This window comes from Ovis aries, chromosome 8, assembly GCF_016772045.2.
Source record: "Ovis aries strain OAR_USU_Benz2616 breed Rambouillet chromosome 8, ARS-UI_Ramb_v3.0, whole genome shotgun sequence".
Lineage (NCBI taxonomy): Eukaryota > Metazoa > Chordata > Mammalia > Artiodactyla > Bovidae > Ovis > Ovis aries.
The window spans coordinates 83,932,805-83,947,001 of NC_056061.1; the positions used below are offsets into that span (position 1 = coordinate 83,932,805).

At 46.5% G+C, this 14,197-nt stretch overlaps 1 protein-coding gene across 1 annotated transcript in view; it reads left to right on the plus strand.

Moving 5' to 3' along the window:
- The first annotated feature begins 6,023 nt into the window (after nucleotides 1–6,023).
- IGF2R (insulin like growth factor 2 receptor) overlaps nucleotides 6,024–14,197 on the plus strand; it is a 103,076-nt gene continuing 94,902 nt past the window's right edge. The window contains exon 1 of the mRNA XM_027972632.2: nucleotides 6,024–6,377. Within this exon, the coding sequence (XP_027828433.1) occupies nucleotides 6,205–6,377 (173 nt within the window). The 5' untranslated portion in view covers nucleotides 6,024–6,204. The remainder of the gene's footprint in view (nucleotides 6,378–14,197) is intronic.

A 14,197-nucleotide genomic window follows, 5' to 3' on the forward strand; every position in this document is an offset into this window, starting at 1 on the left:
AGACAAGTGGGAAGGGCAGGGCACAACCATTAAAAGAGTGACACAGCCCTTGAGGATACAACAAAAACTGGTTAGAATCAATTCTGTCCAAGATGGCCGAAGATCTGCCTTCTAGTAGACCTTGGGCCTCATTATGCGCTCACTGTAATACATTAGTTAAAGGACACACCCACAGGTTCCACCTCAGTTTTGGATGCTTGAACATAATAGGCCAAAAACGTAGGAAGTGGCCTAATTCCTGGAAATCCCCACCCCTTCCACCAAATAATTGGAATAATCCTCCCACTCATTAGCCTATGAAATTCTCCAGCCCATAAAAACTAACTACTTCCACATCTCAGGCCTCTCTTGCCTACTGAGATGGACTGCATTCTGTCTATAGAATCTGTCTCTCTCTAAATAAACTAGATTTCACCTTACTACGGGCTTCCTAGGTGGTGCTAGTGGTAAGAACCTGCCTGCTAATGCAGGAGACATAAGAGTTGCAGGTTCGATCCCTGGGTCGGGAAGATCCCCTGGAGGAGGACATGGCAACCCACTCCAATATTCTTGCCTGGAGAATCCCCATGGACAGAAGTGCCTGGTGGGCTACAGTCCATGGGGTTGCAAACAGTCAGACAGGACTGCAGTGACTTAGCAGGCACGCCTGCACCCCTTACTACAACCTCCTCTTGAGCTCCTTCCCGCACAGAGCCAAGGACCTTCACTTGTCGGCCCAACCCAGGAACGCACCGGACACTGGGGACAGGAATATTCTCTTGCTCATCCTTCTGCAACAGTAGTTATCAGACCATCACGTGTATGAGAATCTCCTGGAAAGTGAGTGATCAAATTTTCTGGAGCCCATCTCCAAAGATTTTGACTCAGTGGGTCAGAGGGAGGCCCATGAATTGGCATTTCTAACAAGCTGCCAAGTGATGCCAAAGTTGCTGGTCCAAACATACAATTTGGAGAACTGCTGATCTACATCCAGGGTTGGCAAACTTTGGCTGTAGGGGATAGATGGTAGAATACTTCAGGCTCTATGGCAACCACTCAGTTCTGCCACTGTAGGCAAAAGTAGCCGTCGACAATACATAACTGCATGCTGCTACATTCCAGTAAAACTTTATGTACAAAGCAGCTGCCTGGTATCTCAGTCTGCTGTTTACTCTTGTCTTTGTGGAGGGGGAGGGGGAAGCAGAGGAGGTCTTTCAGAGCACTGGCATTTTTGAATTGTCCTGCTCAGTTTTTCTGTAGAAAGTTTCACAGTCTGGATTTGATCTTTTTATTTTTGATTTAGGTTAAACATCTTGGCAAGAATACCACATAAGTGATATTGTACACTATAGGGGGAAATTGTGAAAGACTTTGAAATGGACTAAAAAATTATTGGGTAACTTGAGTGGAAAGCTACATGCTGTCTCACGCAACTTTGTGGGTTATCTGATTCTACAGGGTTTTACAGCTTTCTTTATCTTTGAGCTCTTTTACAGCTCTCTAAATGGTGGAATACTGAAGGTAATGTCTAGGGTTCTTATCTTTAGAACTGCAAATATTGTTCCTTTGACATCCATTTGACCTATGGGTCTTGACTAATCTTCCATCCACCAGGCAACATAACTTCAGCATTCCTGACTGTATGTGTACGTGGTGGGTTGTCTTTGGATTCTCTTTTGAACCCGTTAGAACAGGTTACTGGTTCTCACATTAAAGAGTTCAGTATTAACTTTGAAACATGTTCATTTTACATCTGCATCTGAGCCACCATGACATTATCTTTTAAATATCACCCATCAGCAATATTTTTCACTGCATCGTTTTGTTGTTGTTGTCCAGTTGCTAAGTTGTGTCTGACTCTGCAGCCTCATGAATTGCAGCACGTCAGGCTTCCCTGACCTCCACTATCTCCTGTAGTTTGCTCAAAGTCAGGTTCATTGAGTCGATGGTGCCATCCAACCATCTCATCCTCTGTGGCCCTCTTCTCCTCCTGCCCTCAATCTTTCCCAGCATCAGGGTCTTTTCCAATGAGTCGGCTCTGCTGCATTTTGTACTCCAAAGCCAAACTTGCCTGTTACTTCAGGTACCTCTTGACTTCCAACTTTTGCATTCTAATCCCCTATGATGAAAAGGACATCTTTTTTTTTGGTGTTAGTTCTAGTTTGTAGGTCTTCATAAAACTGTTCAACTACAGCTTCTTTGGCATTAGTGGTTGGAGTATAAACTTGGATTACTGTGATGTTGAATGGTCTGCATCATTTTCAGTTCAGTTCAGTTGCTGTCGTGTCTGACTCTTTGCGACCCCATGGACTGCAGCACTCCAGGCCTCCCAGTTCATCACCAACTACCAGAGTCTACTCAAACTCATGTCCATTGAGTCGCTGATGCCATCCAACCATCTCATCCTCTATCGTCCCCTTCGCCTCCTGCCTTCAATCTTTCCCAGCATCAGGGTCTTTTCCAGTGAGTCAGTTCCTTCACATCAGGTGGCCAAAGTATTGGAACTTCAGCTTTAGCATCAGTCCTTCCAATGAATATTCAGGACTGATTTCCTTTAGGATTGACTGATAGGATCTCCTTTCAGTCCAAGGGACTCTTAAGAGTCTTCTCCAACACCACAGTTCAAAAGCATCAATTCTTTGGTGCTCAACTTTCTTTATAGTACAGCTCTCACATGCACACATGACTACTGGAAAAACCATAGCTTTGACCAGACAGACCTTTGTTGGCATAGTAATATCTCTACTTTTTAATATGCTGTCTAGGTTGGTCATAACTTTTCTTCCAAGGAGTAAGCATCTTTTAATTTCATGGCTGCAGTCACCATGTACAGTGATTTTGGAGCCCCCCCCCCCCAAAATAAAGTCTCTCGCTGTTTCCACTGTTTCCTCCTCTATTTGCCATGAAGCGATGGGACCAGATGCCATGATCTTAGTTTTCTGAATGTTGAATGTTAAGCCAACTTTTTCACTCTCTTCTTTCACTTTCATCAAGAGGCTCTTTAGTTCTTTGATTTCTGCCATACGGGTGGTGTCATCTGCATATCTGAGGTTATTGATATTTCTCCTGGCAATCTTGATTCCAGCTTGTGCTTCATCCAGCCCAGTGTTTCTCATGAGGTATTCTGCATAGAAGTTAAATAAGCAGGGTGACAATATACAGCCTTACGTACTCCTTTCCCAATATGGAACCAGTCTGTTGTTCCATGTGCAGTTTTAACTGTTGCTTCCTGACTTGTATACAGATTTCTCAAGAGGCAGGTCAGGTGGTCTGGTAGTCTCATCTCTTTAAGAATTTTCCACCCACAGTTTGTTGTGATCAACACAGTCAAAGGCTTTGGCATAGTCAATAAAGCAGACATAAATGTTTTTCTGGAACTCTCTTGCTTTTTCAATGATACAACAGATGTTGACAATTTGATCTCTAGTTCCTCTGGCTTTTCTAAATCCAGCTTGAACATCTGGATGTTCACAGTTCATGTACTGTTGAAGCCTGGGTTGGAGAATTTTGAGCATTACTTTACTAGCATGTGAGATGAGTGCAATTGTGCAGTAGTTTCAGCATTTTTTGGCATTGCTTTTTTTTTTGGGATTGGAGTGAAAACTGATCTTTTCCAGTCCTGTGGCCACTGCTGAGTTTTTCAAATTTGCTGGCATTTTGAGTGCAATACTTTCACAGCATCATCTTTTAGAACTTGAAATAGCTCACCTGGATTCCATCACATCCACTAGCTTTGTTCTTAGTGATGCTTCCTAAGGCCCACTTGACTTTGTATTCCAGGATGTCTGGCTCTAGGTGAGTGATCACACCATCATGATTATCTGTGTCATGAAGATCTTTTTTGTATACTTCTTCTGTGTATTCTTGCCACCTCTTCTAAATATCTTTTGCTTCTGTTAGGTCCATATCATTTCTGTCCTTTATTGTGCTCAACTTTGCATGAAATGTTCCCTTGGTATCTCTAATTTTCTTGAAGAGATCTCTAGTGTTTCCCATTCTATTGTTTTCCTCTATTTCTTTGCATTGATCACTGAGGAAGGCTTTCTTATCTCTCCTTGGTATTCTTTGGAACTCTGCATTCAAATAAGTATATCTTTTCTTTTCTCCTTTGCCTTTTGCTTCTCTTCTTTTCACAGCTATTTGTAAGGTCTCCTCAGACAACCATTTTGCCTTTTTGCATTTCTTTTTCTTGGGGATGGTCTTGATCCCTGTCTCCTGTACAATGTCACAAATCTCAGTCCATAGTTCTTCAGGTACTCTATCAGATCTAATCCCTTGAATCTATTTGTCACTTCCACTGTATAATCCTAAGTGATTTGATTTAGGTCATACCTGAATGGTCTAGTGGTTTTCCCACTTTCTTCAATTTAGGAAGAAATTGTGTCATTTTAGAAAGCAGAAAATATTATTTTTTTCCAAATATTGGTGCCACGAATTTTAATCACTTGATCAAGATGGTTCCACTAGATCTTTCCATTGCAAAGATATATTTTTCTTTAGTAGAAAAACATTCTTTTAGACAAAGTGAATTTTCTAGCTTGCAATTATTTTTCACCTGATGGTTTCAGTTTCCACTGAAGATCTTTGGCCGTAGCAATTATAACATTGTTGTTGTGCAAAATATGAACCCTTTTAGGATGCCCTCAGTGGGACATCTGAGCACCCTCTTAGGACCACAACTTTCCTTTCTTGGGCCATATTCCTCTTTGGCAATATACCACCATGGCTAAGCTGCAGGCTCTGGGACTGTCTAGCCTGTGCTTAAACTCTGGCTTCTCCACTTGGTAGCCATATGACCTGCAAGCTTTTTAATCTGTCTGTGCCTCAGCTTCCTTATCTATAAAATGGGTGCTATGAAGGTATCTGTCTTATAGGATTGTGTTAATATTAAATGAGCTAAATCAAAACAGCGAAACTACACTTGGCACATAATTAACTTGCTCAATAAACGTTAGCTATTACTGTATGTGTTTGAATTTCTCCTTTGTTGCATCAAAGTGGCTTTGCCTAAGTTACTTAACATCTCTGTGCCTCTGTTCCTCATTTAGAATATGGTTCCTGGATTCATGCATGTTAGTTGCTAGTACAGTGTCTTATGTGGAGTAAGCATTAAAAAAAAATTAACAGGGGACCTCCCCAGTGGTCCAGTGTCTAAGACTGCATACATCCAATGCAGGGTACCTGGGTTCCAGCCCAGATAAGGTAACTAGCTCCTCCATGAGGCAACAAAGACGTGGCCCAGCAAAATTAATAAATATTAAAAAAAAAAAGAACCGTTACCATCGTGGTTATTCTATACAATAATCAGATTATTCTGTGTCAGGTAAACTTCTTAAGTTCATGTCTTTTCAGATTCACCTTTTTATTCTCACTGTGCCTAGCTCAGCCATTCACACAGTCATGAGCTTAACAAAATACATGAATAGAGCGATTAAAAAGCTTTGCTGAGCGGCACTCGCTCGTCAGCCACCCTTTTACCTCCTTTATGTTTCAAGTTCCTATATCTGGGCTGCCTTCCTTATTGTAGGAAGCCCACGCTTGGGAAATCACATTGCCACAGGTTTGTGAGAGGCTCTGCTGGGTTGTAACGGTGGGAACACGCGGTGCAGGGCTCAGCGATCGGCCCCCCGTAGGGCAAGAAAAGTGGGTTCCCATTCATTAAGGGATCGAATGTACGGTAACAGGGCTGCGCGGCAGCCTTTACATCACTTAGGTTCTAAACCTCATTTTCCCCTCCCTGTCGGTCGACGGTGGGAACCTGGGAGTCCAGGTTGGGCAGCACCTCCATCCCCCGAGAGCGCCCCCGGGGGAGACACGGAGGCGGGGGGTCCCGCGAGGTAGCGGCGGGCACTGCAGGCCTGGGGTTCCCGCACCTGCGCGCGCGCGCGCGCCGCGCGGCTTCCGGCCGCGCGCGGGGACGCGCTCACGTGACCGGGCCTGGGCGGAGCCGGGCGGGCGGGGATCACCTGAACAAGGCTGTCACGTGAGCGGGGCGGGGCGGGGGCGGGGCCGGGGCCGACCGGCGGTCACGTGACAGCCCCCCCGGGCCGCCGCCGAGCCCAGAAGAGCCGCGCGCCCCTCGAGCTCCCCCGGCTCGTCGCTAGCTCCTCGCGCTCCCGTCCGTCTCCGCCTGCCGCCCTGGCTGCACACCCGTGTCCCGGCCGCCGCCCCCGGCCGCCGCGCGCCGCTCGCCCGGCTCCGGACGCGCAGCCCGGGCCCGGCGCGATGGAGGCGGCCGCCGGCCGGAGCTCGCACCTGGGGCCCGCGCCCGCCGGGCGCCCGCTGCGGTGCCCGCTCCTACTGCAGCTGCAGCTGCTGCTGCTGCTGCTGCTGCTGCCGCCGGGCTGGCTTCCCGGGGCCGCGGGCACCCAGGGCGCCGAGTTCCCAGAGCTGTGCAGGTGGGTGGCTCGCCGGGGCACGGGCTTCGGTCGCGGTGCCCCAGCGCGCGGCGGGCGGGATGGGGGTTCAGGGAGCGCCCCCGGGGGAGGGGCCGGGGTCCCCGAGTCTTCTCCTTGGGTCTGCCCGTCCCCGACGGAAAGTTGCCGCCGTGCCGGCGAAGGATAAGAGACCCGGGGGTCATCGGTGTCCACGGGCAGGGGGTGGGGGGCGTTTGGCCCGCGCTGGCCCGGGGTCCGCCGTCCGGCCACTTGTGGCTGTCACCAAGTCCGGGGCGGCTTTGAGTGCGTGCGAGCGGCCGGGTGACACCCTGCGGGCGCCCTCACGCCCAGCGGTGCGCCTGCGAAAAAGTTGGGAGGACGCAGGAATCCCCGGCTTCGCTTTGTTCCCACTCCGCCTTTCCCCCAAAGTTCCACCAGCGGGGCTTCAGATGCGCCCCTTAAGGTGGACAGACTCACCCGTAGGAACGGCCGTGGGGTTGGGGGGGGAGGGGTTTGGTTTCATTTGCTGATTGATTCCTCCATGTGGGTTTTCCATTTGTAAAGTAGCTTTTTCTGCAGAAGTTGACTTTTTTTTTTTTTTAAATCGGGGGAATGGAGAGTGGTCATTCAATATTGGCTTTCGAGACTTCACCCTTCACTTCTGCGAGCTGAACTTCCTGTCTCGTTGTTCGCATGATGTCATTGTCTCCGGGTGGATTATTCTAGTGGAGTCTTTTGCTTTGGGAACCATGACTGTATAATCGTTGGTCCCAGTGAGGACTGTTAAGTGTCCTGCCGAGGCTGGGAGTCCCGGGGTTGGGGAACTGCCAATTCCATGTATTTTTCTAACTAACCTGCTCTGGACTGTTTAGGATGATGGAAAATTCAGCTTTTATTTAATTTTTTAAACCTTGGTGAAAAAGGGGTGAAGTTCTGAAAGAGTCGTGGACAAAGAAGTCAGCAATTATCCCTGGCGCTAGCAATTTACCTCTCAGAATGAAGCGAAGTGTAGCCCACTTGGAGCTGAAATTTTGAGCTTACGGTGAGGTGTATGGGGTTCTTAGTCTTCCTTTGCGTTGCAGATGGTCTTATTACCCCTGAATTGAGAAGTTGCAGAAATTATTACTCTGAGGAGAGTGAGGCTGAACGCACAGTGGAAGCGGAAAGGCCCATATTCTTTGTCCTTTTTTGGAAAGGTATTGGGGGCCCAGGGAGAGTTAACTGCACATTAGTTTATAGGCCAGTTAACTGCCCTAAGATACGTAAGTTACTCATAGAAGCCCCCTGTTACAGTGAAAAGCCACAGTCACTGACCCAAGGTCAGGCTGTGACTGATCTTTAAAGGAGGACTTTTTTGGGGTAATGGCTGCTGTAACCATAGGCATCCATGAGAAATTAGCTCAGCTTGGCCTAGCGGTGTTAAAGTCTTGGTTGCTGGCAGATTGGAATTGATTTCTTAATAAAGTTGGCCTCAAGGGCAGACCCCTACTCTGGAGCTGCTGCAGGGGATTCTTGCTTTTGCTTTAGGGTAGTCATCCTAGCACCTGGACCGTGGTTCACAAACTCATCTCCAAATGGAACTTGGCCTCTTGGTCCAGTAGAAAATGGCCGTTGTATCTTGAAATGCGTCTCCTCATGGTCACACGTGGGCCTGACTTAGCAAGTGCTTGACAGTGTCCTGAGGGGACTTGCATGTTTTTAGCATGTACCTTCTGAGGTCTTAGGACAGGTCCTTTCTGCCAGGCTTCTGAGGACTGCAGCCCCAGCCAGGTTGCAGCTGGGTGGGCTTCGGCACATTTCTTTCCCGTTACTGCTCTGTGGTTTCACATTCAGACTTGTCTAGAGCCGCATTTAACAGTCTCTACTTCAGACCCACTCCCTGAAATTTGAAAATTTTTTTTTTTTTCCTGTTTCAAATGCATACCTTGGCTTAAATACTGAAAACATTTTTTTTCCCCCTTTAGGGAAAGGGGTTAAAAAAAAAAGATCTTTTCTTGAGTGAAATCAGACTGCCTAAAAGTTCCTTCACTGTAGCACATATTTGAATGGGAATGTGGGCTGATCATGTCTTTAAGTCCACTTTGAAAAATTCTACCGAGTAGCCCTGAAGCAGGCTGTTCTTGGCAGCCTTTTCTTCCAGCCCTGGGCGTCCATCCGTAAATAGCTGCCCAGGCCTTGCCGTGAGTGTGAAGAGCAGACTTCTGCTCTTGCAGAAGTTTGCGCCGCTTTTCGGTGGCAGTGGTCCCCACGGACACAGGGTCACATTCCAAATGTCCGCAAATTGGTTGCTGGTAACGAGGAACATGTTATTCCATGGAAGACTCTCCTGGTTCCTGATGGTTTGGTGCCCGGTGTAGTCCCTAGCTCCCCTCTCGCAGGTTTGGGGTGCCTAGACACCTTCTGGCGGCCGCAGGAACCCTGGCAGGTAGGTCTCACGGTCACTGGAAAGGGGGGTTGATTGTGGGGCAGCGGCCTCTCCTCCCAAGTCCAGCTCTCTAGACCCCGGGAGGGTACCTTTTGGCTATGGCCCCTTAGAACCAAGAGGAGGGAAGTTGGGGCCCACTTCAGGGAGGCCTGCAGGGCACCCATGTGGCTCAGACCCCTCCTGGGGTGAGTGTGGTGGGCAGGGGTCGTCCCCAAGTGGCTCGTTAGCAGAAGGGATGAAGGCAGCCGAGGAGAGACTGTGCCTGCAGCGGCTTTAGCATCTTTAGCCGGGCGCTGCAAAGCAGGGATGACGACGGCCAGCCGCCCAGAGTGTATCTGCTCTCCCAGCACTTTGAGCGTGTGTCCTTCGGAGAGCCTCAGTTGTGCATTCTAGAAGCTTCATGAGGATGGATGCACTCGGCGAGTCCTGCGCTGTGGAAGAAGTCGGAGGTTTTTAATCCCTCGGCTGTTTCTTGGGAGGTGGTGTGTGGTGGAGAGAAAGCACTGGAATCCAGAGGCCACCGTGGCTGCCACTGGGTCTGGCAGGCACGGCAGGACTGGGGCGCGGAGTGCTGAGCTGTGTGGGATGTGCAGAGGTCGGGGGGCAGGGTCTGTGGGGACAGGAGGTCAGGGGGCAGAGGCCAGAGGCCGTGAAGAGTCACCCGAAGAGACCAGAAGGCCCTCCGCTTGTCTACAGCTTCACCCTCTTCCGTACGAGATATACTTTGTAAAAGGCCGTTCTACACGTGCGTGGTAATGGGTGACTTTCTACCCTTTATTTTGGTGTTAACAACATTCTTAATGAGTAAAGGCTTAACAGTTTATACGAGTTATAAAATAATGCTTTGGGCTGTTTTAAGTAGTTAAGTACCTTAAAGTGTATTTAGAACAAGCTTTCCCCCAATTGTTTCTGTATAAACGCTGCAACTTTTTTTTTTTTTTTTTTTTTTATTGAGGACAAGAGAGTAATGAAGCCAGCTGGGAGCTGAGGTTGGTTTAGTTGATGTCTCTAAGGAGACATTTTTTTCCCTGCGATTTTTCCGAAGGAACAGTGCTTATATGCTTAATTTGGGCCACATGTTGAACCTGGATCACATCCACTTGTGTGTATATGTTTCTTGCAACAATAAGTGTGTGTGTAGCCCAAGATTATTAACTGTGGGTAGACACATGCTTTAATTCTTAGACCATCATCCTGACAATAGTCCCAGGGAATGAACTCCTGATTGGGCTTCATATCTTTTATCAATGTTTCACAGAGGGAGTTTTAAAAGATGGGGTCGAGTGAAATCGTTTAGATGTCTCATCTTTATTTTGATCTTGGCATGTGTAACTGTGCTGTGCCGGGAAGAGAGAATTCACGACAGTCGCAGAACTGGGGCTGATGGAAGAAAGTAACTCATTATTTTGCAGATACTGTTCTTTTTCTGCTCCCCCCCCCCCGCCTTTTTTTAATTGTCCCAGCCAGGAGCCCTCTCGGCAGTGACCCCACTGGTCATGGAGGTGGAGGTAGCTGAGATCGGATATACCTGTGAGTCCTTTTTATTTTCCGCATAGCTGAATCATGACCAGTGAGGGACAGAGGCCTGAATTCTTGTTAATGGTGTCTCCTCACCTTTAGTCCTGGCAAGGTGACAAAGGACTCATTTATTCTCCAAGTGATCCATCGACATTTCTTAAGTAGAGGGGAAAACTGGGAGGGGTCAGAGTGGAGACACCACCATCTGGAAGCTCTGGATCCAGAGAACTGGTGGCCACCACTGCTCCCCTTTTGCTAATTTTATTTTATTAAACGTTTGAATTTCTTTTGTTAATTTTAAGTAATGTGTAATCTAAGTTTTGATTTTTTTTTTTTGACCCAAGACTAATCTAGATGTTACTAGTTTTTTGGGCTGTTACAAATAAAGCTGTAGTAAATATTCATGTACAAGATTTTGTGTGGACACACGTTCTATTTTTGGATAGATACCTAGGAGTGAGATTGTTCAGTGGCTGGGGAGTGAGGGTTGATTTATGGGAGCTGCAAACTGACTTCTGAAGTGGTTGTCCACATTGCATCTCCATCATCGGTGTCAGAGTTCCGGTGTTTCTACATCCTTGTCAGCACTTGGTCTTATCAGTCTTTTTAATTTTAGCCATCCTGGTGGGTTTGTAGTGGTATCTCAGTATGGTTTTAATTTTCATATCCCTGCTGACTCATGACGTTGAACATCTTTTCTTGTATTTATTTGGATGCCTCATGAGGTTGAACGTCTTTCATGTGCTTATTGACCACTTGAATATCTTTTGTTGTGATTCTCAAGAAAATCTCTTGCCCCTCTTCCCTGAACACGCTTGTGTTTCAAGAGTTCTTTACGTTTTTGGAGTCAGGTCCTTCCTCAGGTCTGTATAGTGTGTATTTTCCCCCCAGTCTTTGGATTGCTTTTTTTTTCTTCCCCTTAATATGTCCTTTGAAAACTAGGTATTTCTTAATTTTGATGAACTTCAATTTATCCTTTTTTTTTTTTTTTCTTTTAAATCAGGCTTTTTGTAGCCTATGAAATCTTTGTACCAAGGTTTCTTAGCCTTAGGACATTTGACATTTGGCCTGAATAAATATTTGTTGTGGGGTCTGTCCTTTGCATTGTGGGGTGTTAAGAGCACCCTGTCTTCCCAGGTAGCTCAGTGGTAAAGAATTTGTCTGCCAATGCAGGAGATGCAGGTTCAATCCCTGGGTTGGGAAGCTCCCCTGGAGAAGGAAATGGCAACCCACTTTGGTATTCTTGCCTGGAAAATTCCATGGACAGTGGAACCTGGTGGGCTACAGTCTGTGGGGCAACAAGGAGTCCGACATGACTGAGCACCGCCCCCCCCCCCCCTGCCATTTTCTGATGTTTTATATAGGAAGCTTGCAACTGAGTTTTTAAGTGAGTTCAGGCTGCAGCTTTCTTGCTGTATTATTCTTGGATGAGTTCAGTATCAAGAATGTTTTGCTTTGTGGGAAGAGCCAGTTAGTTTTTAGTATATTGTATGATACGGAATAGTTTTTGTATAGGATGGACAATTTCTATTCCTTAAATTTTGGTAGAACTCAGTAGTAAAACTGTCTGGGCCTTGTGCCTTTGTGGAGATAGAATGTAGTGGAAAAGGAGTTTCAGTTTTGTCTGTTTACTCAGATTCTGTACTTTTTCTTGAGCAAGTTTTGATAATCTGTATTTTTCTAGGAAATTGTCATTTAAATTATGTATTCACATATAAATATGTAGCATTTACTCTTATGCTATTGGAAATGCCTTTTGAATCTGTAGATAAATTTAAAAAATTCCTGATGTTAATTTATGTATTTTCCCCCTCAATTAGGTTTACTAAAGATTTTTCTAGTCTTTTTAGCCTTTTCAAAAGAACTAGTATTTATTTTACCATCTTTGTCACCATTAATTTTTATTTTATTTATGCCCTCTGTTTAAAAAATTTCCTTAAAATTTTTTTCTGATTAAAAAAAAATTTTTTTTTTCTTAAACAAATTTCTTTCAGTGCAGTAGAGTTGACTTACAATATTATGTTAATTTCTGCTTCACAACAAAGTGATTCAGTTATGCCTGCATGTTCTTTTTTGTCGTCTTTTCCATTTGGTTTATCACAGGATATTGACTATAGTTTCCTATGCTATACACTAGGATTTTGTTGTTTATCTTCTTTTTTCCCCTAATTTAAATTGAAAGCTTAGATCTTTTAAATCAGCTTGCATGACTAAACTATGAATTTAAAGCTGTGTGTTTCTTTGTCCTGAGTATTATGCTACTTATGGGTTTTGATACATAGATTTTTCATCCTTCAGTTCTAAATATTTTCTTCTTATACCCCAAAATGCTAACTATTTGAATTTCTTGGATCCACCAGTTTTTAAAAATCTTTTGTTCTCTAGGTAAATGGAATTTCCCCCTCATGTGGGCAGTAAAAGTGTGAAATTGTGGCCTAAAACCTCCTTGAGTTGGGTGTTCTGTGTGTTTGGGAAAAAAAGGTTCTCTCTTTGTGTCAAAGTTTCCTTATTGTGCTGTTCAGCCTTTCTTTATCGTAACATATACTTGACCTGCTTGGTCTGTCGTTTATACTTTGTATCTGACTACCACTGTGGGCAGGGTTCCAGAAGAATGGCTTCTGTCCTCTTTCCCAGCCTAGCAGTTCTCCTGTTGTTTGTGAGCTCTTCAACTTTTTTCAGTTTCTTAGAAACATTCCAGCAGGGTCTGGAGTTGATGCATACTCACAGCTGCCTCTTCATGGTTGCCACGATTTCCCTCATCCCTTGGAAGACGTAAAGCTCTCCTCGGCTTGCTCTGTGAATTGCTCTTTCGTTGGGCCCAGTGTCTGTGGGCATTTGCCATCTCATTTTCATGGTGTGGGTGCCCTTGCGACGGCTGGTGCCTCTTGATTGTGCTCTTTGCGTTGAGCCTCCGCTGGGACGTTTGTGGCCTCTTTTTGCGCAGCTGTGCAGGATGGAGCTGGGAGCAGTTGTTGAAGCTTGGCTGCAAGTTGCTGGGGGGAGGCCGGGGGATGGGCAGGGCGTTCCTCTGGCTGGTGTGTCCCTGTGGCTGGTCTTAGGTGCTTTTCCGTCCTCCTCAACATCACTCCCAGCCCTGTTCCTGCTTGGAGACAGCTGCTGGGCCCTCATTGACGGCCGCTGGCAGAGGACAGTGTGTTCTGCCTGTAGCTGGAGTCCGCAGAGCTGGATTTCTGAGTTGGCGGTGGCCAGTCACCTCTTTCCTCTGCGTCTCAGTTTCCTTCTCAGGAAGGCTGGGAGTGGAGTTTTGGAGGTCACTGTCCTGCTTTTGAATGGGGAACTCTTTCTCCTCTTTACTAGTTGGAAAGCCTCGTGGGCCAGTTAACTGACCTGCTGAGGTTTTGATTTTCTTCAGTGTCAAATCAGGGTGCTAATCACGTTTTTAGGGTAGTGTGAGAACCAGAGTGTGTCTAGGTGCCCAGCCATCCTTAGTGGTCATAAACGGTGGTGGCGGTGATTGCTTTCTTTCTGCAAGTTAGGGCTCTGTGCGTCAGATCAGTGATATTTTTAGCTGGTTCCCCTGCACCCCCCTGGTTCTCTCAGTGTCCAGGGGCTTTTTGCCTCAACACGAGGGCATTTCTTCTTCATCCATCCTATACATTGGCACTCCATGGGAAAGTTCTTTTGAGTAAGAAGTGTTTCCATCATTTAAAGTTTTAAAACCACGGGGCTGTGTGATTCTCAGGGTCTAGTTTGCATCCAGGCTTCTGTGGTTCTGAGGCTCCATCCTTCAAGATTCTTCCAGCTCCCGAGTAGCAGAAAGCCCAGCTAAGTTTGCTTACACAAGGAGGAGCTTGCTGATAGGAGGTGTGGGGTTGGGGCGGGTGCCAGGTGCCATATGTCGGGTGGCCCCAGGCCCTTTCCTGCCTTTTTCTTGGCA